Source organism: Scyliorhinus canicula, chromosome 2 (genome assembly GCF_902713615.1).
Source record: "Scyliorhinus canicula chromosome 2, sScyCan1.1, whole genome shotgun sequence".
NCBI lineage: Eukaryota > Metazoa > Chordata > Chondrichthyes > Carcharhiniformes > Scyliorhinidae > Scyliorhinus > Scyliorhinus canicula.
In genome coordinates this window covers 107,974,718-108,002,307 of record NC_052147.1, presented here as the reverse complement: position 1 = coordinate 108,002,307, position 27,590 = coordinate 107,974,718, and the positions used below count along the sequence as shown (strand labels likewise).

The window sequence follows — 27,590 nt, the reverse complement described above, 5'->3', positions numbered from 1 at the left end:
AACTATTCCCAACATTTGAGGAGTCTAGGACAACAGGAACATTGTTTAAAGATTAGAGACAACCCTGCCAGGAGTGAAATTTAAAAACATTTCTTCACACAAAGGGTGGGAGAAGTTTGGGACTCTCTTCTACAAAATACAATTGATGCACGATCAATTGTTAATTTTGAATCGGAGATGGATGGATTTTTGTTAACCAAAGGTGTATAAGGATGCAGGGAAAAGGCAGGTATATGGAGAAAGGCCGCACATCAACAATGATCTCAACGAGCAGCAGAACAAGTCGGAGGAAAGAAAAACAAGCAACAAAATTTCAGAATAATTTGAAGTCAGTGATTTATTGAACGGGAAAGGTGCCTTGAAATATTTATTTTAACGTTACCAATTGGACTTATTAGGACTAAAGAGAATCAATCTACTTGCTATGTAGTTTAAACAGGGATACACCGGTTTGGCAAACAACATGCTTGGCATTTAACCACCACTGAAGGCACACATTTAATCGACTAGCGTCTTCCTCTTCACTCAATGCCATCCAACTACATCGCAAGATCCTCCAACCTCCATCGCTGCTTGCATTCACCCTTGGATAGGTCACCCTAAGTATAACCTTATTCAACCCGAATGCTGCACTTGGTCGTGATTCCATGTTTGCAATGAGATCAACCGGTTTTGGATTGAAATGCACAATTGTATTATCCAAATTGATGCAATACCTGTTTATATATTAGGAGGGGGATTTTCAATGTAGAACGTAATGTAATGTAACCGGTTTTCAAAATTAAATGCAGTTTATAATGATTTTATTCTGCATTAATTTTCACAGAGGCCAGCAAGAGCCTTGTATCAATCCCATGACTAAACCTTTGCAGTCATTTAGTGTTTTCCCTGGTTTTCTGATCAAAGGTAAAAAATTTAACTCCTGTTGAATCTAAGTGAGCAACAGTTAATTTGAGTTTTGATCAGGAATTTGGATTCAATCGACAATCTAGTTCACTATTCACTTGCCGTAATCTGACTCCTGACCCTTACTACTCAGGCCTATGAACTGAGATGACTGTGAACCAACACCCCAGCTGGAAGATCTATGTTGGAAGTCCCTGCTGGTACCTTTCCACATCCTTCATCCCATCCACATTCCGTCCTTGGAGGAAAAGAGGATGAAAATTCTGCCTTCCTTGCTTCCATCTCTTCTCCCTAAGGACCAATTCCTCCCAATGACACCACCTTAATCTTGATTTTCTTTTGTGTGTAACACCAAAGGATGCCAACTTGCTCATTCCTAAAACTACATGTTTTAAAGTCACCATAACAAAACTGTTTATTCAGTGACACGCAAAATTGTAGTTGCTTTTCACATTCTACTTCCAGCATCAGAAAGGCACATCTAAAGTCACACTTTAAAGTCAAAAAAAAGTTTCCCGAATTTCAAAATCAAATTATTCCTACATTACTTCATTCTCGATCCTATTGAGTAAATATCTGAAAATTGAGAAGTATTACACCTTCCTTACAGAGCAAAATGCATTGTAGAATATATAGTACAAGCATCAAATAGTGCGCAGTGTGGGACCGGTCTAGTTTAATGGAATCATAGAATCCCTATAGTGCAGTAAGAGGCGAGTTGACCCATCGGGTCTGCACCGAACCTCTGAAAGAGCACCCTACCCAGGCCCGCTCCCCGCCCTATCCCCGTAACACCACCTAATGTAAGGGATAGTAAGAGGAAAATTAACATGGTAAATCCACCTAACCTGCACATCTTTGGACTGTTGAAGGAAACCATAACACCTGGAGGAACGGCACGCAGACAAGGGAGAATGTGCAAACTCCATACAGACAGTCACCCAAGACAGAGTAAGACAGCTATTAAAATGGGCCACGGAAAGGTGCAATCATGGGAATTGAACCCAGGTCCCTGGTGTTGAGGCAGCACTGCTAACCACTGTGTGCCCCCCCCCCCCCCCCGTAATGGAAACTATTTGCACAGCAACTTTGTCTTTTCAAATTTTACAACCAAACAACACCTATTCCAATTGTCCAATTGAATTACAGAAGCTATCCAATAAAGGAAGGCATCACAACCCCAGATTAATCCTATTCTCGCTTTGTAGCTGCACTCAGGAATGATCCAGCAGACGGAACAGGCTAGTCATCAGGAGCAGGAACCTGCTTTGATCTTCGCTGAAGTTGATTTTAACAAACCAATAGCTGGTAGCTCAGAATAATCAGAATTCAAACATGCAAATGTATTGCTTAGCACTTCTACAAAATGTAAAATGTATCTTTACCAAGTGAGTCATCAGGTGGGGAGTTTTGGGGTCTTTGTTTTTTAATGATCTACCTTTACAAAGCCACACAATCCATTGCTGGGGTGCACACTCCAACAGGATTTCCATTCACACTCCCAGTTTCCCAGACAGGGAGTTACTAAACTCAGATAGAAAGCAAAACTGCAGCATTGTCTCATACTATACGAGAAATAAAACACTTTTTTCACTATTGATACATATTGAAAACCTGTAGCCCTTATATAAAATGCCCTTTTCAAATGGCTATTAAACTGACAACTTTACTGGAAGGATTTCCAAATTGAATGATGTTATTCCAATTTCCAGTGTCCATGGATATCCATCAGTTGAAGAATGGTGCTCATTAGTTGAATGCTAGTCACGTTCAATAAACCTCTTATACTCTCATTTCCTAAGTATCTTTCCAAGCACCAATAGATCAGTGTTCAATCCAACTATAACGCTTAATAGAATCACATCTTTCTACTGATTCCTCTTCATTAGCACCAGAGCAGGTTGATCTGTGGAAAATAATGGCTGAGTCAATGAGAACCGATGATAATTCAGAAGTGGAAGAGGATTGAAGGACTGAAAAGATTAAGTCACTCCTAGAGCATAAACCAATTTCATGTTCGGGATATTAAAAAAAAAGCCACAAAATAGTTGCTTCCGTACAAAATAAAGTACAATGAAAGTTCAGGCGCCCACAAGAATTCATCCAGGGTTGGCGTCCCAATCCCAATGTGATAGACGTCGGCCACTTCTTCACTGTAATCTCATTCGCTTTTCAGGGGGAGCTTTGGTGCTTGAGCTCTGCTGCGAGTTCTTTGCGGACTCTTTTTCCTCTTGTTTGATGGTTTCAGTTGTTGGTTCTGGTTCTTTTTTCACCTGCTCCACTGCAAAGCAAAAATAAGCATGTAGAAATGGTCGCGGTTTGTGTGTTTCTAGAAGCCCACCCTATTAACTTGAATTTGCTTGATGCACACAAAAAAAACTCACCTGGCACAGGTTTGTCTCCAGATTTGGGCTGAAAATGAAAACCAACAAGTCACTATAAGGAAAACCGGAGGACATTCATAAAACAAAGAGAATTATAGTTCTGACATTGCATTATTCAGTTTTTCCATTAATGTGCCGAACCCTTGCTTACAGTCGTGAGGTCAGTGTTTAAAATAAGACACTTGGCTTCTCCAGTGAGCGAGGTGCCTAGTACCTCGAGGAACTTGGTGGATGGGGACCTAGAAACTAAGTTACAGTGGCACGCCGTCCATTTCTAATCCAGTCAATCACTATTTTTGCCAAACCAGCTGAGAAGCAACATTCAACAAAGCCTGCAAGTAGCTGGACTGAAAATGAAAATCGCTTATTGTCACGAGTAGGCTTCAAATGAAGTTACTGTGAAAAGCCCCTAGTCGCCACATTCCGGCGCCTGTCCGGGGAGGCTGTTACGGGAATTGAACCGTGCTGCTGGCCTGCATAGTCTGCTTTCAAAGCCAGCGATTTAGCCCAGCGAGCTAAACAGCCCCTTTAGCTCTGTGAAGACTGTGCCGCCTTTTCAGGAAAGGAGGTTGGTTCGGATATAAATGGAAGGGAAAGAATGGGGAAATAGGCTTTATAATTGTGCTACAGCAAATGAAATTTTTCACCTTCTCTGCCGAGGTGGAATTCAAAGGCTGAGGTAGGATGTGTGATTGAACTTATTTTCATCCGCGTTCTTAGGGTGGCACACATTTGGCCTGGCATGATACCTGCCATTTTCACATACCCGCCCTAGCCTGTCCTGAATAATGAGGAATCTTCTTTAATTAAGGCAGGCTCAGATCCCATTAAAGCCAAACTAAAGTTACTCGTTAAGTTGCAAAGTGAAGACAGAGTGAGACGGCTATTAAAATGGGACGGGAAAGGTGCAATCCCTGGCTCCCTGCAGTGGGATGGTGATGAGTCATTCTGTGCATTACATTGGCTATCTGAGTGAAAGTCATCTGAAAGATCACGGAATCTAATGCACACTGTAAAATGTAAACCTTTCACTCTCCTGACACATGGTGGAACTGAAAGGTCACTACAGCACTGTCAATTAACATCTGCCTCTGTGCAGCTTTTTTTCATTTCTTCTTTTTTTTTTTAAAAAGAGGCTGATGAGGTGCAGACAGACGTCTACCTGAATATACTTGGGCTGGAATTTTTGCCGGATATCCAGCAGTAGCATGTCCACTCTCTGACGCTGGAATATTGAACTTGGCTCCTCCTTCTTCTTTGATTTTGGCTTGACTTTATCTGAGAAGACGATAGAAATGTAAAAACAATTATAATGTCAGCTGTTTTAAAGACCTTTTTAAATTGTTTTGTTGAATCGAAGTTACTTGATCCCCTGCGTTTTCTGCGTCCTGTCTACTTGTTAACAGAAATTCCTGCAAACTTGGGATTCTCTCCTGGCTGTCCTTAGCAAGACAGTGAAATATGAGGGAGATTTCCAGTCACTCCACTTGTTTGGATGCACTGAGATGACCCTTTTCATGTAATGATAAAAGCAGCGATCTACATTCATGATTCTTAAAGATGACAAAAACTATCTCCCTGACTGGCTGCAACAAGATAAACCACAACAGCTCCTGACTCTCTCACATCTTCTTTACATTAAAAAAAATCTCTCAGGATGTGGGCATCACTGTCAAGGCTGGTATTTATCGTCACTCACTCGTTACCCTGAACAGAATATTGAATTGCTGCAGTCCATGTGGTGAAGGTGCGTCCACAGTGCTGTTGGCGAGGGAGTTCCAGTTTTTCTTCATACTTTGTCGGTGATGCATCGCAAAGGGCAGTTAAGAGTCAACGATATTGGAGTTACATACAGGTCAGACTAAGGAAAGAGGACATGTTTTGTTCCCTAAACATGAGTTAACCAATGGGTTTTAACAATAACCCAACGCTCACAAGGTCATATAGACACTGGTTTTGAACTTCAATTCAAATTTTCAAACTGCCATGGTGGGATTTGAACCAACAATGATGGAATCATTAGTCTAGGTCTATGGATTACTAGTTCTGACATTTGAAACTGTACCATATATCATCTGGTGGCCTGAATCAGTCTCGTGAAAGAAAGCGTGGATGAGGCGGGTCCTTGTTTATGTTGTTGGCTCTCTGGGTACTTCGTAAACTTTCCAGTGCAGAAGGAGTTCATTCGGCCCATTGAGTCTACACCGGCCCTTGGAAAGAGCACCCCACTTAAGCCCGCGCCTCCACCCTATCCTGTAACTCAGTAACCCTACCCAACCTTTTTTTTGGACACTAAGGGCAGTTTATTTTGGCCAATCCACCTAATCTGCACATCTTTGGACTGTGGGAGGAAATCAGAGCATCTGGAGGAAGCCCACGCAGACACGGGGAGAACATGCAGACTCTGTATTCAGTGACCGAAGCCGGAATCGAACCTGGGACCCTGGAGCTGTGAAGCAACTGTGCTAATCATTGTGCTACTGTGCTGCCCATACTTGCAAGATAAACGTGCGCAGTTTATTTACTACAGTCTACAGACAGCAGGGGGTATCAGCCTCCCCGAACAGGCGCCGCAATGTGGCGACTAGGGGATTTTCACAGTAATTCATTGAAGCCTACTCGTGACAATAAGCGATTTTCAATTCATGATGTCGCAGCTGGTTTGAATTGCTCAAACTGAGGGATAAATGTATCCAGTATGTCGCCATGAGGAAGGGGCACAGTTCATTTTTGATATTCTATCTGATACCATCACTAAATTTGCTTGTTCGCAACAAGGGCTTGCCTAAAAACAGAACAATGTATAAAAGTTCACATTCCTTACCACAGGTTGAGAACAATAAGTGCCACAAGTCTGGTTATATTTTCCACCAGTAGATGGTATACTACTAACACTTTCTGAAATGGTCAGCTTTAGATATACGATAAGCTTCCTGGTATTGCCATGTAACAGCTTACCCCGCTCCTCTTGATCCTTGAAATGCCACCAATATCCTTTGGAGGGATGGTATCGACAGTAAGATAGGGCTTCATCGAATGCAGACTGAACTGCATGCACTGCGGTCAGCTATTTTGGGGAAAAGAGAGGAATCAAAACAACACAATCAGTCACCACATCTCCAATACATACCATTCTTTTCACACTGGCTTGAAAGGAAATACAGAATATGCCACATAGAGTGTAATGTGATATAGATCTGGTCTGTAGGATGTTCAAACATGATCACAAAAAGGTATACATTATGTTTTACTTGGACAAGTTTCAAAACATTCCCAAAACGGAGAACATCTCTGCTTGGCAAGGGGGACGTTTACGCAGTGCATATAATTCCATAACACTGTCAATAATTGGTTCAAAAGATTCTAAAAGTAACTCAGTCAGGGTGCAATGCATCCTTGGTCGTTGAAGAAAGCAGAAATTGCTCAGGTGCTGGCCACAATTTTCCAATCCTCCACAGATGACTTGGACATGGGGGTGCAGGGTATGATTTTGAAACTTGCAAATGAACAAAACTTGAAGTGTAGTAAACTTTGAGGAAGATGGTAACAGATTTCCAAGAGGACCCAGACAGGTTGGTGGAATGGGTGGACACATGCCAGATTAACTTCAGTGCAGAAAAATGTGAGGTGATACATTTTGAGGGGAAGATTGAGGAAAATTGGACACACAATGTGGTGCAATTTTAAAGGGGATGCAAGAACTGAGACACCTTGAGAGTTTTTTGTGCGCAAATATTGAAAGGTGGTAGGACTAGTTAATAAAGCATGGGGCAGTCTCCACTTTATAGAGGCATGGAGTGCATAAACCAGGAACTTATGCCAAAACTATATGAAACACTAATTCCTCCCCAGCTTTAATATTGTGCCCAATTCTGGCCACCGCGCTTTAGAAAGGACTTGATGACTTTGGTGAGGCTAGAGAAAAGGTTAATAGACTGATTCTAGGACTGAAGGATTGCAGTTAATGTTGATGGACTGGAGAAGCTGGGATTATTCTTCTTACAATAGAGAACACTAAGAGGAGATTTGTCAGAATTGTTTAAAATCGTGAAGGGTTTAGATAAAATAAATAAAGAAAAAATTTATTCAACAGTTGAAAGGTAATAACCGAAGGGTGTAAATTTAAGATCATTGACAAAAGAACCAGGGATGACATGAGGAGAAAAAAAAAATTATTTTACAAGTGCTCAGATTTAAATGCACTCTCTGACAGGACGTTAGATACAGATTCAATAGTAACCTTCAGGAGCAAATTAGACATGGTGCAGGGGTATCGGGAAATAGTATAGGAGCAGGACTAACAGGTTTCCCTCTTAAAAGGGATGGACAGAATGTGCTCCTTGTATATTATAATATTCTAAGCTTTGTTTTTGAAGATTTAGTGAAATGGTTGCACTTAAACTTGACATCATTCATTTCTTGCTATCAGCTTAATGCGTTCTTCTGAAGGTGAATAAGCGACAGGAAGTATATCAAGTCACACAATATCTCACAATTGTCTGTTATGTATAATGTAGCTGCAAGGAGACGGGGGAAGGGAAGGGACATTTTTATTTCTTTCTTGCAGAGAAGGCAAGCTATAAAAATGCTAATTTGTGCAACAAGCAAAATAAATTGGCCTGGATCCCCAGGTTAAGTGATCTCAGCAACATTCACAGCACTCAAAATACATCACTTTAAGGGCAGAACGGTGGCGCAGTGGGTTAGCACTGCTGCCTCACGGCGCCAAGGTCCCAGGTTTGATCCTGGCTCTGGGTCACTGTCCGTGTGGAGTTTGCACATTCTCCCTGTGTTTGCGTGGGTTTCGCCCCCACAATCCAAATAATGTGCAGGCTAGTGGATTGGCCACGCTAAATTGCCCCTTAATTTGAAAAAATTAATTGGCTACTCTAAATTTATAAAAAATAAAAATAAAAAATACATCACTTCTGATTGGGACACGCTGTTATCTAATGGTTAAAAAGTCACTTGAAGCAAAGTCACCCACCATTCTTGAGTTTATTACTGATCCCAAATCAGGCGCCTGATACACCACACCAGCAATTATATAATAGTCAGCCAAAGGAGTAACTGGAAAGGGAAAATAAAATGCATGGAAAATTAATCTAAAATTATACAGAGTAGATTTTCTTTTCAGGGATAAATAGTAAATAATGTTTTCATTTGTTTTCCATCTTGATTTAAGACTAGATCATTTCCATGACTGCAATGAATTTGGGCAAACAGATTCTTGCATAATAGATGTCGGACACAAATGATCTTCAGTGAAGTGGGTTGACATGTACCTATCACAGCAACTCTGGCAGCACCAACTGGATTCCAATTTTAAATGTATTTTGTGATTCAATATCTTCTTCCCAAGCTACTCATCATCTGAACCAAGAGGACAAGATATGCTTATGGTTATATCATGTCTCCCACAAACATCTTAAAGCACCTCACATACAAATGAAGTGGTGATTTATTGGACATCCACATAAACAGCATGCTTAAAGGTAGACAGACTTCAGGAGTAAATTCTTCAGTAGTACTATCACGCTGCAGTCATCCCACTAGCATGATTGAATGCCAAACTTCATTGTGCGCTCAAATCCTAGTGGGGCTCAAATCCATAGTCTTCTGACTCAGAGGCAAAAATGCTCAGACACAAGCACAGTGGGCCAAATAGCCTTCTTTTGTGCTACATCATTCTATGAATGCTACCCCTTTGGGTCAAAGACTGATGGTTTTCTTGTGGATCTCAAACAGCAGACTTCTGGCTGCTTAAAAATGCATAATTGCCCTAGTTACAGAGGGAAAAGATCATAAAATATTTGGTCTCATTATAGACCAAATGTTCTTTCTGTTGCAGAGCAGGTATCTGCATTTGCTTCGGGAGAGAAAACTAATGAATACTTTAAAAATAAAATAAAGGTTGAAAGAGGATTCATATTGGAACTTAATTGTCTTCCCAACTCCAAATACCTCCTCAAAGTTTCCCCTGTTCTACTTTGTTATCTGCTAATCCTTTCTCTCCCATTTTTTGCTGATTCACTGAAAAAAAAAAAATCCCTCTCCATTCTACTAAACACCTCAAAGCAATTTTAGCTGGAAATTTACTCAGAGCTCCTGGTTCACACTATAGCTTCCCCGATAGTCTGGTGAAAACTGACTATTTCTGGAGGAAATTTCAGGCCTCCATAACATGGAAGACAATATAAAATCATGCTCCAATGTTAGCAGAGGATTTAGACGCACCAACCAAAACTCTCCAAGCAAGCTTTCAGAACATCATAGATGGAACGATGTAATGATTCATCTAAATAAATGCTTTGCTTTCCAATTGCATTGATTGCTATAAACTCAAGTTGCTGTATAACAGGTTTGCCCAATCTTCTTGCTTGGGAGGACCACTTTTTAAGTTTTTTTCTCACTCAAAGGGCCAATGAGCAAATTTCAGCAAGGTTTGGAACAACAATAAAAATGAATTTCAAAATAAAAGTCAACGTCTAATGAAAATTAGCATTAAAAAGTGTCAAGCTTCAGAGTTAACCAATAAAACCTTTGTTACCTTTTTGTTCAAGAAGGCCAGAGGGACAGACTAGGCCCCAAGTCCTGGTCACCAGGTAAGTGGAGGGTACCAGGGCTGAGCTGAGGAGTTGGGTTGAATTAATATTGGCCTCATAATCAACCCTGGTGGCTCAGACTGTCATCTGGCCTCAGCGAAACTCATACGAATGTGGGGGTTGGAAGCTGGTTGCCTTTCAACCTAGGTTTTCCTCCTCATTCAGCCTGATGTAGTGACAGGTTTTTGGGAAGGGAGGAAGAGAAAGGAAAGAATGTGTCTGTGTCCAGCTTCCTTCCGGTCTCAGGCTTCCTGCTCTCGCACCTGCCCCAGACACACATCTGCCCCAGACTCTCACCCACCCACCCACACAGACTCAGACTCCACACTTGTCCCCAGGAGGTTTGGGCATCTTACCAATGAGGAGGTATTTGGGATGCTGTGAAGAGATACACTTCCACACTCGGCACTGTCGGAGACTCCAGCTGCCCAGGAGGGTGGGCGCTATTGCTGTGATGCTGCTGTACCTCTCAGCCTCCTGGACTGCTCCAGGAGACTGTTTCTCTGCTGAATTTGGTGCTCATAGGTTCAACAGTGAGGCAGCAAACGTGAGAGTGAATTGACCTGTGACTGGAGGAGGAGCTGCTTCCAGATATTTCATTAAACTTGCACATAGTTTGAACATGGCATCTGAGGGATGGCTACAGAGGCTTGGCAAGGTTGGGTAAACCTGCTGTATACCCTACAATTTATGCACCATACCCCTTGACGTAATCAAACATCCTGTCGCTAGTAGACTCTTGCACTACACAGCTATTATTTATTCTGTACAAGTACTCCCAGTTTGGAATACGAAAGTTGTGGGTTCAAATACTGTTCTAGAAACTTTAACAAAGTCTACATTGTCAGTACTGCACTGAAGTGGCAGAGTGCTGCAAAGGTGCCAACAGGCGTTTACTGCCCCTGCAAATGATCCCATACTCGAAGAGCAGAGTTCTCGCAGTGTGCTACAGTATTTATCACTCAACCAACACTGCTAAAGTAGACTATCTGGTCAATAATGTTTTTGCTTTGCAAATTGGCTGCCATAGCCTCCCCCCCCACACACACCCATGTTACAGCAGTGCAACCCCTCCCCCCCCCCCCCCACAAACACCCATGTTACAGCAGTGCAAAGTATTTAATGGTTACAAGCTGTATAGCAAGAACATCTTCATCAATTTTTTTTTAAGATAAATGTAGAGTATCCAATTCCCCCCCCCCCAATTAAGGGGCAATTTAGCCTGGCCAATTTACCTACCAAGCACATATTTTGGGTTGGGGGTGAGACCCACGCCGACACGGGGAGAATGTGCAAACTCCACATGCCCAGTGACCTGGGACCGGGATCAAACCCGGGTCCTCAGCGCCGTGAAGCAGCAGTACTAACCACTGCACCACCGTGCCGCCCAACAACATTTTCATCTAGCTGCAGTTTTTCCTTTGTCAGAAAAAGGACACATGGCTTTAGCTCTACAAATGTGAATAGTTACCAAGCGTAATAGTTTTTAACACTCAGGAAGTGGAGAAAGCATTTTTGGTTCCTTAGGAGATGCCAAGAACTTTCACTTTTCTAATTTTCACCAAGTATTTCTTCCTAGACAGTATCAGTTCAAGAGTATACAAGAATCTAAGGCTATGCTGCAAGGCACAAGCATTAAGTAACTGTATCAGTAACTGGCACAGCTGAACAGAACACATTCAAATAGTAGTGACATTAAGAGATCTGGGAACAGGGTGGGGAATGTGGCGTTGAGCTAGATAATAAACCATGATCATATTGAAGGGAGGAGCAGACTCGATGAGCCGAGTGGTCAACACCCAAGGTTCTAGTACCACACAGCAAATTATATGATGGGGTTAGGGTGAAACATTTTGCAACCACTACATATTCCTTCATCTGTATTGACTCTTCTACAGAAAATTAAAATATTAGTCAATCCTACAACTTCTGACTGAATTGTCCCATCTTCATTTTTATCAGCTAACTTCAAAAACTGAATATACATCTTTGCCGCAATGTTTTACATTTTCTATTCACTTAACTCAACATTCTGAAAATAATCCAGTACAGCTCGAATGAAAGCAAACTACTTTGTGCGCTGCAACTTTCACGTGGACGAAGAAGTTTGCAATGGACCTTTATCAAAATTGTATACACACGTTCTAAACATCTACAACACCCAGTACACCAACAAAGTTTTGTAAAACTGCTCTGTCGTAAACTTACGATGCAACAACAAGCTTCACTGATACAGAAATGTCTTACCTTGTGTCTGGGAGTACCTATGCTGCTTTCGAATGATATACAGTATAGGCTCCTGAGCATGCAGTAGAATGTATTCCAAACCGGTCATATTGCTGTACCAGAACAAAAGCAAGTGTTTAAAATTATACTTTCGCCAGGTTCATCCATCACCACCAATTCTATTTCTCACTCCGTGTAAAATGTCCAAATTAGTACACAACCTCAACGTGCTCCACAATGGTGGCATATAAAAGGTCATAGACTTAAGATTTAGAGCATGGTGACAACACAGGAGGCCATTTGGTCTGTCATGTCCATGCCGTTTCTCTGTAAGAGATACTCACCTAGTCCCACTTGCTTGCCTTTCCCCCTAGTCCCCACAAATATCTCTCTCTTCTGACAGTGGCTACCAGGTCAGGTCAAAGGCTAGGAATTCTACACCAAGCAACTCACCTCCTGACACCCCCCTCAAAGCCAGCATCTACAAGGCACAATTCAGGAGTGTGATGGAATATTCACCACTTGTCTGGATGAGTGCAGCTCCAACAACACTCAAGAAGCTCGACACCATCCAGGACAATGCAGCCCCCTTGATTACTCCCCCTTCCACAAATATCAAATCCCTCCACCACCGAGGGACAGTGACAGTCCTGTGTACCATCTACAAGATGCACTGCAGTAACTCACCAAGGAACCTTAGACAACACCTTCCAGACCCATGACACTACCATCTAGAAGGACAAGAGCAGCAGATACCTGGGAACCCCACCACCTGGAGGGTCCCCTCCAAGTCACACACCACCCTGACTTGGATATATATCGCTTCTCCATCACTGTCGCTGGGGGCAAAATCAGCATTGTGGGTGTACCTACACCTCAGGAACTGCAGCGGTTCACGAAGCAACTCACCACACCTCCTGAAGTGCCGCTAGGGATAGGCAATAAATGCTGGTTTAGCCAGCGACGCCCACATCCTATAAATGAATAAATAAAGAAAATTGTCCGTTTCCCTTTTGAAAGCCACGACAGAATCTGTCCCCACCACATTCTCAAGCAGTGTCATCCAGATCCCAAATATTTGCTGAGCAGAAAAACTGGGTTATACTCGCATCATCTCTGGTTCTTTGGCCAATCATCTTAAATCAGTGTCCTTTCGTTCTTGACCCTTCCACCAATGGGAACAGTTTCCCTCTATCTCCTCTGTCCAGACTCATGATTTTGAACACCTCTATCAAATCTCTTCTCAAGCTCCTCTTCTTCAAGGACAGTCCCAGCTCTGCCAATCACTGTATACCTTCCTCCTGTGCAAAACAAACAACTGTTCACCATTATTCTGTTTCCAGTCTCTCAGCCAACTTTGTATCTATGCTGCCACTCTTTTATTCCATGGACTTCAACTTTGCTGTCATGTGGTACCTTATCAAATGCTTTATGGATATCTCAGGAGAACTAGATGCTAAGGAAGAAAAGCCTGATAAAAATCTGGACTGGAGTCCAAAGGTGGATAGTTACTTCATCGAAAAACCCAACTAAATTAGAAAATTTTGATTCACCCCAGACAAATCCAGGCTAGCTTTCCCCAATTAATCCACAACTGTCCAAGTGACGATTCACTTTGTCTTGGATTATCAGTTCAAAAGGTTTTCCCACTACCAAGGCTAAACTGCCCGGTCTCGGATTATCCATACACTCTTTTTTTGAATAAGATCCGTTAACCTAGGCTTGTAACATTTATATAAAACCTCTTCTTTCCTCCAAAACCTGAAATCCAGCTCAAGACCACGCCACAACGCAATCCCCAAGAGTTACAAGAACGCAGCAAAGGGGATCATGAGCACCACCCTCTACATACCTCCACCCCCATCTCAGCATGCTTGCATAGAGAAATTTCCATTTTCATCAGCCAGGAGAACAGAAGGAGGAATCAACAGTTAACAAGCACATCCGCTGCACATACCAATTAATGTGCATCAGCAAGGTTATTAATGGCCAACAATCTAATTGGGACAGCAATGGCACAACAGAAGGAGGATGAATGGTAAAATAGATTTTTACGGGCAGGTCCTGGTATTCATTGAAATCAAAGGCAAGTAAGGACCAGGCTGGCGAATACAATTTTTGTTCAAGTAACCACGTATATTTCAAATATCTGGTAACCACACTCAGAAAGGTGACTGAGACTAGTGATGTGGAAAACTGAATGCAGTACACTGATGCAATGGAGGATACTTTGCTGGGGCTTGAATGTCAACGCAAACTCAAAGTAACTACAAACTCTGGATTGTATCCAACCTACCCAATATCTGACACAGGAGTATCTAATGCTGGCAGAGAACAATAAAAAATATTCTCATTTAAGATCACTTTAAGAATTCTTTAACATAAGCCTTAGTTTAAACGCAGGAATAAGAGCAATTATCCTTAGCTACTTTCTGCAAAATGGATATAATTTGCACAATAATTCAACTCATTCTTGCACTTCAGGGTTAAGTCAGATAAACATATAGCTCTGCAAGTCCTGGCTGCACATGTGGTGATTGCTGCCACTGCATGTGGATGAAACAGTTTTTAAAAAGCTGGTACAAATCATAACGTTGAATATGTCATTTAATTATAAACATCCTACTTTCTAAGTTCACTATAGAAGTGAACATCCATTTTCAAGCTTCAGTGGATGTGTCTTAATGACTCTCACATATCGAGCAGAATCGTTGATTACTGAAACACACAGTTTTGGACTGAATATCCTGCATTTGCCTGGTCGCAGTTAAAATTAATTATCTGCTACCTTTACAGCATGAACCTCAATCTGATTCAGTGCATGTACATTTTTACTCCCATAAGTGTGGTGCAATATGGTACAGTCCAGTAAAATAGATACAGTGGCAAGGATTCAATCCCTGGGCCTCACTATTGCTAATCCAGATTATTGGTAGGTGAAGGCACACTCCAGATCAAAGGGGCTATACGATCCATTTGTGGTTTGATTTTTAATCTTCATGAATTTATACGATGCCCTTTTGAAAGCCTTGACTGAATTTGCCCCCACCATCCTCGCAGACAGTGCATTCCAGTCCTAACCATTCACTGCATATTAAAAAAAATGTTTTCTTGTGTTGCCTTTGGTTCTTTTGTTAATCATTTTACATCTCTGTCCTCTGGTTCTCCAGCCCTCTTTCAGTGGGAACAGTTTCTCGCTATCTGTTCTGTCTAGATCCACCTGATTTTGCACCCCGCTATGAAATTTCCTGATACTTCTGTTCGTTCAACCCCTGCTTCTCTGATCTACCCATGTAACCAAAGTCCCTCATCTGTGCAACCTTCACTGCAGCCTTTCAAAAGCCTTCCTGAAATACGGTGCCCAGAATTTGGTACAATACTCCAACTGAGATCAAGCGATTGTTTTATAAAAGACTCATCATTACCGCCTTGCTTTTGTACTCAACACCTCAACTTTTAAAGCCCAGGATCCTGTGTTCATCTTTAACCCCGTCTCAACATGCTCTGCTACTTCCAACAATTTGCACACATATAACCCCCGGTCTTTCTGTACCTTCACCTGTTTCATAGAATCCCGACATTTAATTTAGAATTCTACTCTTTTATTGCCTCTCCTTGTTCTTCGCACCAAAGTGAAGAGTTTCACATTTCTCTGCATTACATTTCTCCTGTCACTTGTCCACCCATTCCCTATGTCCTCTTGAAGTCTATCACTATGCTCCTCACAGTTCCAGACTTCATATTATCTGCATTTTGAAATTGTGCTCTGTACACCCAAGTTGTAATCATTAATATATTTCAAAGGAAGCAGCTGTCCTAGTATGGACCCCTGGCAACCCCACTGTATATGTTCTTCAGAGTCTGAACAACAAGCGTTTGCTGCTAGTCTGTGTTTTCGGTCATTCACCCAACTTTGCATGCACATCGCCACTGTCCCTTTTACTCCATGGGTCTCAACTTTGCCGACAAGCCTATTATATAGTAGCTTTATAAACATAATTTGGCCATATCTACCACATTATTTGGACACATCTACCACATGGGCTGGTTTAGCACAGTGGGCTAAATAGCTGGCTTGCAATACAGAACAACGCCAGCAGCACGGGTTCAATTCCCATACTGGCCTCCCCGAACAGGCGCCGGAATGTGGCGACTGGAGGCTTTTCACAGTAACTTCATTGAAGCCTACTTGTGACAATAAGCGATTATTATTATTATTACTCGGGGCAGCACGGTGGCACAGTGGTTAGCATTGCTGCCTACGGCGCTGAGGACCCTGGTTCGAATCCCGGCTCTGGGTCACTGTCCTTGAGGAGTTTGCACATTCTCCCCGTGTCTGCGCGGGCTTCACCCCCACAACCCAAAAGATGTGCAGGATAGGTGGATTGGCCATGCTAAATTGCCCCTTAATTGGAAAAAATAATTGGGTACTCTAAATTTTAAAAAAAAATTATTATTACCCCCATTAACCCTCTCTCGGTTACCTCTCAAAAAGCTCAATCAAGTTAGTAAAACACAATTTGCCTTTTAACAAATCCATGTTAGCTTTCCTTAATTAATTCACCCTTGTCCAAGTGATTGTTAATCTTGTCCCGGGTTATCGATTCAAAAATCTTTCCTACCACTGAAGTTAAACTGACTGGCCTGTAGTTGCTGGGTTTATCTTTACACTGTTTTTTTTTTGTACATTTGCAATTCTACAGTCCTCTGGTGCCACCTTCATATCAAAGGAGGATTGGAAGATTATGGCCAGTACCTCTGCAGTTTCTGCCCTTACTTCCCTCAGCATTCTCAAATGCATCCCATCCAGTCCCGCTGACTTATCAGTGTTTTAGTGCAGCCAGCCTTTCCAATACTCCCTCCTTATCTACTTTTAGCCATTCAACGTTGCAATTATTGCCCTTGGCAGCATCTTGATCCTTGGTAAAGACAGATGCAAAGTACTCATTTAGTACCTCAGCTATGCCCCCACCACCCCGTATAAATCCCCTTTAAGCTCTCTTCAGTCTCCTCCTCCTTTTACCACCCTTCAGCTGGAAGCAGCAAAGTGAAAATCTAAACCAAAAGAAAAGGAGGATTTAAACCGAAGAGTAAAGACAATGGAAATAAAAACAGTCCTTGAAGTTCACAATAATATACCAAATTTTATGAGTTAACTTTTGAAATTGGGACCATCTTTACCATTAAATTAAAATCAACTTTGGCCTCACTTAACAGGTAACAATTTGAACTAGGTTTTGATGACAAATCAAAAGCCTAGACTTCCAAATGCTTGGAATATGTCCATATTTTCCATTTGGCCATCTTATATTCTTATGTTATGTGACTGGCCTATCTACAGCAATATAGAATATAGCCTGAATGGCGATTGAAATTTAAAAATCATTACCATACAGAAAATGGATTTGGACATTGTTCTGGGAAAATATTAAGCACAATCACATTTCGGGACATATGATTAACAACCAATACCTACTGCAAATGCTCTAGGCTAAGCCTCTGCATTTTGACCACCTCATTGTTGCAAGTGCGGTCGTAAAAAGGGTTGCTTCTTTCAGAGAAGTAATCGAGCACATTTCCAGGATTTAATATTGGAATCCAAGCACTGTCCACCCATGAGATCCCGAGGAGGTTATCTGACAAAACAAAAATACACAATGTAAGGAGCAATTATTAAAAAAATGTTCATTGCAGTAATCCATTAGGAATGCAAGGGAAGGGGAGAAAACACAACAAAGTTGGCACACGCCATTAACTAAATTGACCTGCTTAATTAATTAGGTACAGTAAAATTTTTAATATTTGAATTGTGTGGGGAATGGGTGATGCTGGTTAATCAAAAATGGCAGTTATCCAAGAGCTCCGCGTTTTGAACCAATTGGAAAGCCCCTGGGTGGTTGTGTGGTGGTGTGGGTATTGAGGTCATGTGAGAGATGGGGAAGTGCGCACATCTAGTGAACAGCACAGAGGCAACATGGTGCTGCAGAGCAGTGGGAGGCTGAGGCCGGACCAAAGGCAGGTCGTGTTCAACAACTAACCAGAGTTTGACAAACATGTAGCAGTTGTGTAAGTTGTATCTATTTCTGAGAGATGAGAGACATTTAAAATTTTTAAAAACAGACCCAATAGAAATTCTGTTTAGCAGAGAATTCTGTTTGGTGGAGCCCCAGACAACATAAAGTTGACTGTATTAGGAGGGGGCCTTTAAATTCTTCCACACTCCTACCTTCTGAAGGTAGCAATGGGCTACTTTTAGGAGCATCATCCAGTGTCATCCCAAATGCCCACGATTCTGTTGTATCCATATAGATAGTGGCAATCAGGCAAGCTTTTCAATTGCGAAGGTATCTTAGCAATTTCTAAACCTCTTTCCAGCTGGTCTGTACACATTTCAGCAAGAGGCTTAACCGTAGGAACGCGGTTTGAATTTCCACGCTCCCAGTCCAGAGTTGGAAGGTTAATTAGGATAGCCTATTGCCCGCATGGTTAGGATTATTTAAATCAACATAGATGGAAATTCAAACAGAGATCTTGATGTTCTATACAGAACTCCACACCAGGTAATGCACTCACCGACTGAATTATCAAGGGCCTTATCACAGTTATTTCCACCTTTGTCCCAACCACATCTATAAAATTCCACATATCCTCTGCAACCTCCTCAAGCCTTCCATTCCCTACTGAACCCTCTAGTCTACTGTGCAGCCCCTTTCTCGCTTTTAACAGCTGTGCAATTGTCTTTAGACCTCTTAGCCCCACTCCCCAGAACGATGTATAAACCAGGCTGACACTCCAGTGCAGTACTGGGTGAGGGCTGCACTCTTCCAAGCGCAATCTTTCAGCTGAGATGTTTAACTGAGGTCCCTTCTGCCCTCTCGAGAGAACGTTAAAGATTCCATGGCACTGTTCATAGAAGAGGGAAGTTCTTCCTGGTGGCCAGGCCGATATATCAAAGTCAATAAAACAAATGAGCTGGTCATTATCCTATTGCCATTTGCTGTGAGCAAATTGTTACATTTCCTGCACTGCAACAGTGCCTCCACTTCAAACATATTTCACTGGCTGTAAAGCACTTTGGACTGCCCCAATGTCATTAAATATGCTTCATAGGGGCAGCACAGGCCGCAGTGGGTTAGCCTTGCTGCCTCACAGTGCCAAGGTCCCAGGTTCGATCCCGGCTCTGGGTCACTGTCTGTGTGGAGTTTACACATTCTCCCCGTGTTTGCGTGGGTTTCGCCCGCTCAACCTAAAGATGTGCAAGGTAGGTGGATAGACCTTGCTAAATTGTCCTTTAATTGGAATAAAATTAATTGGGTACATTAAATTTATTTTTTTTAAATGCTTCATAAAGGGCAGCATGTGGCACAGTGGTTAGCACTGGGACTGCGGCGCTGAAGACCTGGGTTCGAATACCGGCCCTGGGTCACTGTCCGTGTGGATTTCGCATATTCTCCTCGTGTCTGCGTTGGTTTCACCCCCACAACCCAAAGATGTGCAGGGTAGGTGGATTGGCCACGCTAAATTGCCCCTTAATTGGGGGGAAAAAAAAATAATTGGGTACTCTAAATTTTTTTTTTTTAAATATGCTCCATAAATAGAATACTTGCTTTGGATGCCCTTTCTCAAAATCCTAGCACCACTCTGCCTCCCGAAGCTTTCTGAAAGTCCATCTGTTCTCCCCAATATTTAGACATCAATCCTTAAACTGCCATGAACACTCAGCATTTATTCAGAGCAGCAGTGTTTTTTTTTCCCCAGGCACATTTTTTGCAAATTGCTTGATAAAGCAACACATTCTCATTTATGTCTGCAATGGAAAGGAAACCACACCGAATCCAAGGCTCTGATTGAGTGAAATTTCTTTTACCCGTCTCCTTCCAAACAAAAATCCAAACTGACCAAATGAAGAAATAGATTGCCCGTGCTCTTTCATCTGTTATGCTGGTCTAATGCAGTAAAATCATTACAGCACATGAACAGATGCTGCAGTATATATTTAAACTAACTCAGTGGGTGTCAACGTTAGGTGTCCATTCCGCAAATACTCGATCAATTCTCACATCCAAGTTTTACCTCTTGCACGTATGTGATCCTTTCCTAAAGTTTCTGAGACGGGTCATTTTCACAGAAAAACAATCCGTGACGACATTAACTGGCATTTGGAAAATGATGGGCTGATAAAGGGAAAGCAGTATGGATATGTTAATGGCAAATGGATCTTGACTAGTTAGATTGAGTCGCGATGAAGCACAGAAGGTTGGTGGGGGTAGTGTGATTGATGATGTGATTATGGACCTTCAAAAGGTGCTTGATAAAACTGTGTAATAGACTTACTGACGAAATTGAAGTTTAAAGGATTAAAGGAGTATGACTTAAGACCCTCGGACCTGGATGCGGCGATGCAAAAAGTTCAATGACCTCACATGAGTGGTCATGGTCAGTGAATGCACCTTCAAATGTCTGAGCCCACTAACCTCACACACCACTCAATCTAACACACCACCATCACACAGCTACCAACAATCTCTTTCAGGACTTATGCCTAACATGCACTTCACCCTCACACACTTTAGCACTGCTGCAAATCACACACACTCATACCTCTCCATTTGCACACACTGCCAGCTCTTCAACAACGACAGTCTTGTTACCCCAAAAGGTTGCACCACATGCAATGACACACTTCTCCTGTCTTTCAGGACAACACCCTAGGCAGCTGGTGCAAACCAGCAGGGGTCAGGCTCAGTGTACATTAGATCCAGAGAGTGAACAGTGCTCACCATCACTGGGTGGCCATTGCTGAAGATATGGCCAATGGTGGGGCTGAAACAATGGAAGATTTAAAAAAAAAATTAGAGTACCCAATAATTTATTTTCCAATTAAGGGGCAATTTAGCGTGGCCACTCACCTGCCCTGAACATAGAGACATAGAAGGTAGGAGCAGGTGAAGGCCTTTTGGCCCTTCGAGCCTGCTCTGCCATTCATCACGATAATCAAACTCAATAGCCTAATCCTGCTTTCTCCCCATAACTTTGATCCCATTCGCTTTAAATGCTATATCTAGCCGCCTCTTGAATATATTCAATGTTTTAGCATCAACCACTTCTGTGGTAATGAATTCCACAGGCTCATTACTCTTTGGGTGAAGAAATGTCTCCCCATCTCTGTCCGAAATGGTTTACTCTGAATCCTCAGACTCTTGACCCCTGGTTCTGGACAACCCATCATTGGTAACATCTTCCCTGCACCTACCCTGTCTAGTCCTGTTAGAATTTTATAAGTCTCTATGAGATTTTCCCCCCCCCCCCCCCCCCCCCTTTCATTCTTCTGAACTCCAGCAAGAACAATCCCAACCTAGTCAATCTCTCTTCATATGACAGTCCCACCATCCTTGGAGTCAGTCTGGTACTCCCTCGAGAGCAAGAACATCCTTCCTCAAAGGAGACCAAAACTGCCACAATATTCTAGGTGTGGTCTCACCAAGGCCCTGTATAATTGCAGCAACATATCCCTGCTTCTACACTCAAAACCTCTCACAATGAAGGCTGCACAAGGACACCCAGGTCCCGCTGCACACTCCCCTCTCCCAATTTACAACCATTCAGGGAGTAATCTGCATTCCTGTTTTTGCTTCCAAAGTGAATAACCTCACACTTATCCAAATTATACTGCATCTGCCGTTGATTTGCTCACTCGCCCAACCTGTCCAGATCATGCTGTAGGATCCCTGCATCCTCGTCACAGTTCACCCTCCCACCCAACTTGGTATCATTTGCAAACTTTGAGATGTTACATTTTGTTCCCTCATCCAAATCATTAACTTATATTGTGAATAACTGGGGTCCCAGCACCAATCCCTGCTTTCTTTCTACCTTCCTTTTTGAATATTGGAGTGTCATTAGCTACCCTCCAATCTGCAGAGACTGTTCCAGAGTCTATAGAATCCCAGTAGATGAACACCAATCCCTCCATTATTTCCAGAGCCACCTTCTTAGCACTCTGGAATGCAGATTCTCAGGCCTTGGGGATTTATCCGCCTTCAATCCCATCAATTTTCCCAGCACCATTTCTCTACTGATGTTGATCTCCCTCAGTTCTTCCCTCTCACTAAACCTTTCATTCTCCAACATTTCTAGTATCTGATTTGTGTCCTCTTTTGTGAAGACAGAACCAAAGTATGCATTCAATTGCTCAGCCATTTCTTTGTCCCTTATTATGCATTCCCCTGTTTCTGGCTGTAGAGGACCTACATTTCTCTTTACCAATCTATTTCTCTTCACATATCTATGGAAATTTAGTATCAGTCTTTATGTTCCCTGCAAACTTCCTTTCGTACTGTACTTTCCCCTTCTTAATCAATTCCTTTGTCCTTCTTTGCTGAATTCTAAACTGCTCCCAAACCTCAGACCTATTATTCTTCTTGGCCAATCTGTATGCTTCTTCCTTGGATCGGATACTATTTCTAATTTCCTTTGTAAGCCATAGATTGGCCCTCTTAACCATTTTGCTTTTGTGCCAGACAGGAATGAACAGTTGCTGTAGTTCCCCCATGTGTTCCTTGAATGTTTGCCATTGCCTATCTACTGCCATCCCTTTAAGTAACTCTCCCAATCCATCAAGGCCAACTCACGCCTCATATCTTCATAGTTCCCTTTATTAAGATTCAGCACCCTAGTCTCCAAATCAACTACGTCACTCCATCTATCATTCCCAAGGGGTCTCACACAGCCAGATTGGCAATGATTCCCTTCTCATTACACAGTACCCAGTCTAAGATGGACTGCTCTCTAATTGGTTCCTCTACATATTGGTCAAGAAAACCATCCCGTATACACTCCAGGAATTCCTCCTCTACGGCATTGTGGCTAATTTGATTTGCCCAATCTATGTGAAGATTAAAATCACCCATGATCACCGATATTCCCTTATTACATGCATCTCAAATTTTGTGTTTGATGCCATTCCCAACATCACCACTACAGTTTGGGGGTCTATATATGACACCCACTAATGTTTTTTTGCCCCTTGGTATTTCTCAAGTCTACCCATACAGACTTCACATTGTCAGAGTTAATATCCTTTCTCACTACTGTGTTAATTTCCTCTTTAACCAGCTGTGCCACGTCACCACCTTTTCTTTTATGTCTGTCCTTCCTAAATACTGAAAACCCTGGGACATTCAGTTCCCATCCCTGGTCACCCTGCAGCCATGTCTCCGTAATCCCAATTATATCATACCCATTTATATCTATCTGTGCAATTAGTTCATCCACTTTATTGCAAATGCTGCATGCATTAAGGCACAGAGCCTTTAAGTTTGTTTTCTTCACATTGTTTGTCTTGCTCCCAATATTTTTCTCTTTTGCCCTGTTTGAATTTTGTCCTTGGTTTCTCCATTTATCATTTTTCTTATTCACTTTTCTATGTTTTTTTTGTGTCCTTGCTCCCTCTTTCTCTTTGGGTTGTGGGGTTTAAACCCACGCAGACACAGGGAGAATGTGCAAACTCCACACAAACAGTGACCCGGCAACGCAAGCAAACCCGGGTCCTCAGCGCCATAGGCAGCAGTGCTAGAAACAATAGAAGGTGACAGTATCTTCACACCCAATCCTCCTCGCTCTTACATCACATCTGACAATCACTTGGTGCAAGTGGTGTAAGCATGCAGCTCTTAATTTTCCTCCTCTCCCCGCAACAGAACTTTATCCTCATGACTTCCTCTTTTCAGATAACCAATTGCAACTCGGCCTGGCAGTGGCACAGGAGCACAAGGTGAAAGAATGTGAAAATGGCGATGTTAAAGAAATGTCGTCACTACATTTTAGCTCAAATTCTGATACTCTGTAATCTGGAGGATAGCTCAGAGGTAAACTCTGCACTTCAAGAGATGGCATTCAGGACATGGAGCAAAGGTAGTGCAGATGCTAGTTCATCAGAGAGATAACTCACAAGTGAGCTATCCTGCATAGGACACAAATGATGATGTTAACGCTACAGAAGGAGGTTTGGTAGGAATGCAGAATTAAATACTTGGTGCATTGGCAGGTTTGACAAGAAGCACTGTCAAACAGCATGATCTGAGATAGCAGGCCAACCAGGAAATTATTAGAATACTCACATTTAGAGTTAATAAAGGCACAGGATTAGGGTTTTAGCAGCAGATCATCTGAAACAGGACAGGGTTGAGCACTGTTAGAGAGGCAGAAACAGGTTGTCTTATTGATGGGGAGGATATGTGGTTAGTTCATCTTGGGATCAGATGAACACCAAAGTTGCAAACAGACTGGCTCAGCCTCAAATAATGAGCAGGTGGAGGAATATGTTACAGGGCTTTCAGATGTTAATGAGGGACAGAATTCAGATGAGGAAGATGAGAGAACAAGGTTAGATCCTTAGGTCTCCAGAAATAACAGCACAGGAAGAGAAACTTTTGCCACAGATACTCTAAAAAAAAAGTACAATCCCACCCAAGTGGACAACAGAGAAATAGTGATGGAGGATAATGTAGTCAACCAAAATCTACAGATAGTCCAAGAAGGATGATGACTGATAGTTTGCCTTGATTACAGTCAAGTAAAATATCAATGTGACTTAGATAAGAGCCATTTCAATGTAGCAGAAATGGAAACCTGATTGGAGGGATTCATGCATGGAGTAAATTAAAAGACGGGTGTGGATTTGGGAGCTGACATTCCAAGGATTCTGAAGAAAAGGAGGTTGGAGATGGGACAATGTTTCTTTAGATGGAGAGGAGGAGTGATGATGGCAGATCTAAAGGCAACAGGGGCAGCACCGAAAAAGAGAAAATCACTAATGATATCAGCTAACATGGAGGCCAAGAGTTGGGTCATCGGCAGATTAGCAGGAAGGGGTCGGGAGAGGTGGTGGTGGGGGATCTGGCTGAGATGAGCTCAGAGAGGGCATGAGTTGAGATAGGAGAGAAATCAGGGAGAGGTACGGTGGGGAGGCATAGTACTGTCTCATAGCACCAGGGACCTGGGTTCGATTCCAGTCTTGGGTGAATTTCTGTGTGGAGTTTGCACATTCTCCCCATGTTTGCGTGGGTTCCCGCTAGGTGCTCTGGTTTAATCTCAGTCTAAAGATGTGCAGGTTAGGTGAATTGGCCATGATAAATTGCCCCTTAGTGTCCAAAGATGTGCAGCTTAGGTGGGGTTGCGGGGATAGCAGGGGTAAGTGGGCCTTAAGTGCTCTTTTGGAGGGTCAGACTCAATGGACTGAATGGCTTCCTTCTGCACCATAATGATTCTATGGCATAGGAGAGTTCAGAGCTAGGGTGGGGGAGCGAAGTAGAAACATAAACAGTCTTCTGGACTCAAGTAAATATTACAAATGGTTCACTTTTAAAAAGCCAGTGTAATTGTGAGAAATAAAATAAATGAAATTCATAAACACTGTGAGCAAACTAAAGGGCAAAGAAACAGGAGGTGAATTGTTAACAGATATTCCTCTAAAACAATAACCACAGACACGGAAGGACAATAAGACAAACCCTGTACTCTGATAAATGGAATATGAGCCCCCGGGGAGGTTCCTGTCTCCTCCTCCAACTCACAGAGTCCAGGGGCTGAAACTGCTCTTTACCTCTGCTGTCCACCGCCGCCATGTCTGTCTCCCCCAATCCGACGCATGGAATCTGCGTCACCACTAAGTGGCGCATCCCGATGACGCGTGGACCAGCAATGCCGCTGGGAAATGGAGTCCAGATGGAGAGCTGAAAGCAGACTGTGCAAACATGAGTTGGAGCTTTGACCTGGCCAGTCCTGGGTGCTAACTTCAATCTGCATTGGTGTTAGAATTTTAAAAAACAACACAATACCACAGCCACATAGAATAAGCCATAGTACCCCTTGAATGTAACAGGAGGCCATTCGGCCCATCCAGTCTTCACCGGATCACCAAAAGAGCGCCCTACCTAGGCCCACTCCCCTGCCCTATCTCTACCTAACCAGCACATCATTTGGACACTGAGGGACAATTTTTAGCCTGGCCAATCCACCTGACCTGCCCAGTTTCAGACTGTAGGAGCACCCAGAAGAAACCCATGCAGACGCGGAGGGAACGTGCAAATTCCACACAATCACCCAAGGCTGAAATCGAAGCTGGGTTTTTGGCCTGGTGAGGCAGAAGTGCTGAAGTTGTTTAAATAAAAACAGAAAACGCTGGGACAGTTAGGAAGCCAGGAAGTATCTGTGGCAAGTGAAAAAAACTAATAGCAAAACAAAATGTTTCGACCAAAGTATTCTTATTTTCCAGTTTTTACTGTTTTTTCCTACTGGGGAGTTACCATTTCAAATTGGTGACCTTTCATCAGATACTGTTTTATACTGTTTTATAATAATTTGTTTTTAATCGCAAATAAAACGTGAGACATTTTCGAGCAGTCATTCCATCGCTTGTTGTGACCTGCGTTATTCCTAATATTTTATATTGTATGCTGTGGCACAAATACAGTTAGAACCCAATGCCACAGAAATTACGAGAAGATCATTGGAACTGATAGCTCTCTGTCGTTTTTTCAATTAATCGCTAACGGTCAACTAAAGAATGTTACCCCAAGTTATTTCAGTATTGAGAATTCTCCAGTTTGTCTAGTTCTTTTGTCCCAGTGTATTAATTTTGTAGTATTTTAATCCTCCTGGCTTGACAGCAGCAACAACAACAGATTGCTTTTATATAGCATCGTTAGCATAGTAAAATGAAAGCAAAACAACATTTATGTTGAAAAGTTGACAATAACAAACATGGCAAGCAGTGATAATTACCATTTTTCATATATATTACGATTTTCTTTATCATATCGCTGAAATAGGGGAGGAACTTTCCAGATTTATTTCTCCTGTTCCTTGACGTACTAGTTGAGAAATCTACTGGGCGTTCTCTACTCCAGTCTGCTGTTGGGATTCTTATAATTCTACACGCTATAAGATTGGTCTCATCGACAACCTTGTAACTAGGACCAGAGCCATTTGCTCACCATGCAAGCTTGATGTTGAAATAGGGCAAATCAAATGCATCCTGCTAGCCACCCTGATCGGATTATTCCACGCTGCATATCACACAAACTCATGAATGGACCTGAGGCCATTCCTTTTGGCCCTGAAAAGAGTCCAGTCTACCTCAGAATACCCTGGACAGGCAAGGAATCTCAAAAATTTGAATAACAGATGAAGCTACTATTTCACACTACTGCTATGTGATAGCAACGTGAGTGATATTCATTACTAACATGATGCTCCTGTCAAACGTAGAAGAGGTTCTGTCTATCACACAAATGAGTAATGTGATATATGCATTTCAGTGCTAGTGTGATGATAGTTATGGGGGCCATATGTGCCAGCCACTGTTTGCAACGGGCAAGGTACAGGCTGTACGCAATGAGCTCGTGCTTGCAAAATGCAAAACACATTAGATGTGATTCTGCGATTGGACAACATTTATTAAATAATC

General features: G+C 42.4%; 1 protein-coding gene across 1 annotated transcript; it reads right to left on the bottom strand.

Moving 5' to 3' along the window:
* Positions 1 to 318: 318 nt before the first annotated feature.
* On the bottom strand, positions 319 to 25,784 carry med6 (mediator complex subunit 6). The gene is made up of 8 exons (XM_038784556.1): positions 25,725 to 25,784; positions 17,598 to 17,757; positions 12,143 to 12,234; positions 8,278 to 8,360; positions 6,249 to 6,357; positions 4,453 to 4,568; positions 3,291 to 3,318; positions 319 to 3,187 (listed from the first exon to the last, which is right to left on the bottom strand). Exons 1-8 carry the CDS (start codon positions 25,744 to 25,746, stop codon positions 3,057 to 3,059), a joined length of 741 nt encoding a protein of 246 aa, XP_038640484.1. The 5' UTR covers positions 25,747 to 25,784; the 3' UTR covers positions 319 to 3,056.
* Positions 25,785 to 27,590: the final 1,806 nt, after the last annotated feature.

What these genes read in the sequence shown, in the direction of transcription:
- med6 (XM_038784556.1), bottom strand. Translation starts at nt 25,746, where the DNA reads ATGGCGGCGGTGGACAGCAGAG. An exon ending in TAGGTACTCCCAGACACAAG is followed by an intron (nt 8,361 to 12,142) that starts GTAAGACATTTC and finishes TTCCCTTTCCAG; the next exon opens with TTACTCCTTTGGCTGACTAT. An exon ending in CAGTAATAAACTCAAGAATG is followed by an intron (nt 6,358 to 8,277) that starts GTGGGTGACTTT and finishes TCCCCAAAATAG; the next exon opens with CTGACCGCAGTGCATGCAGT.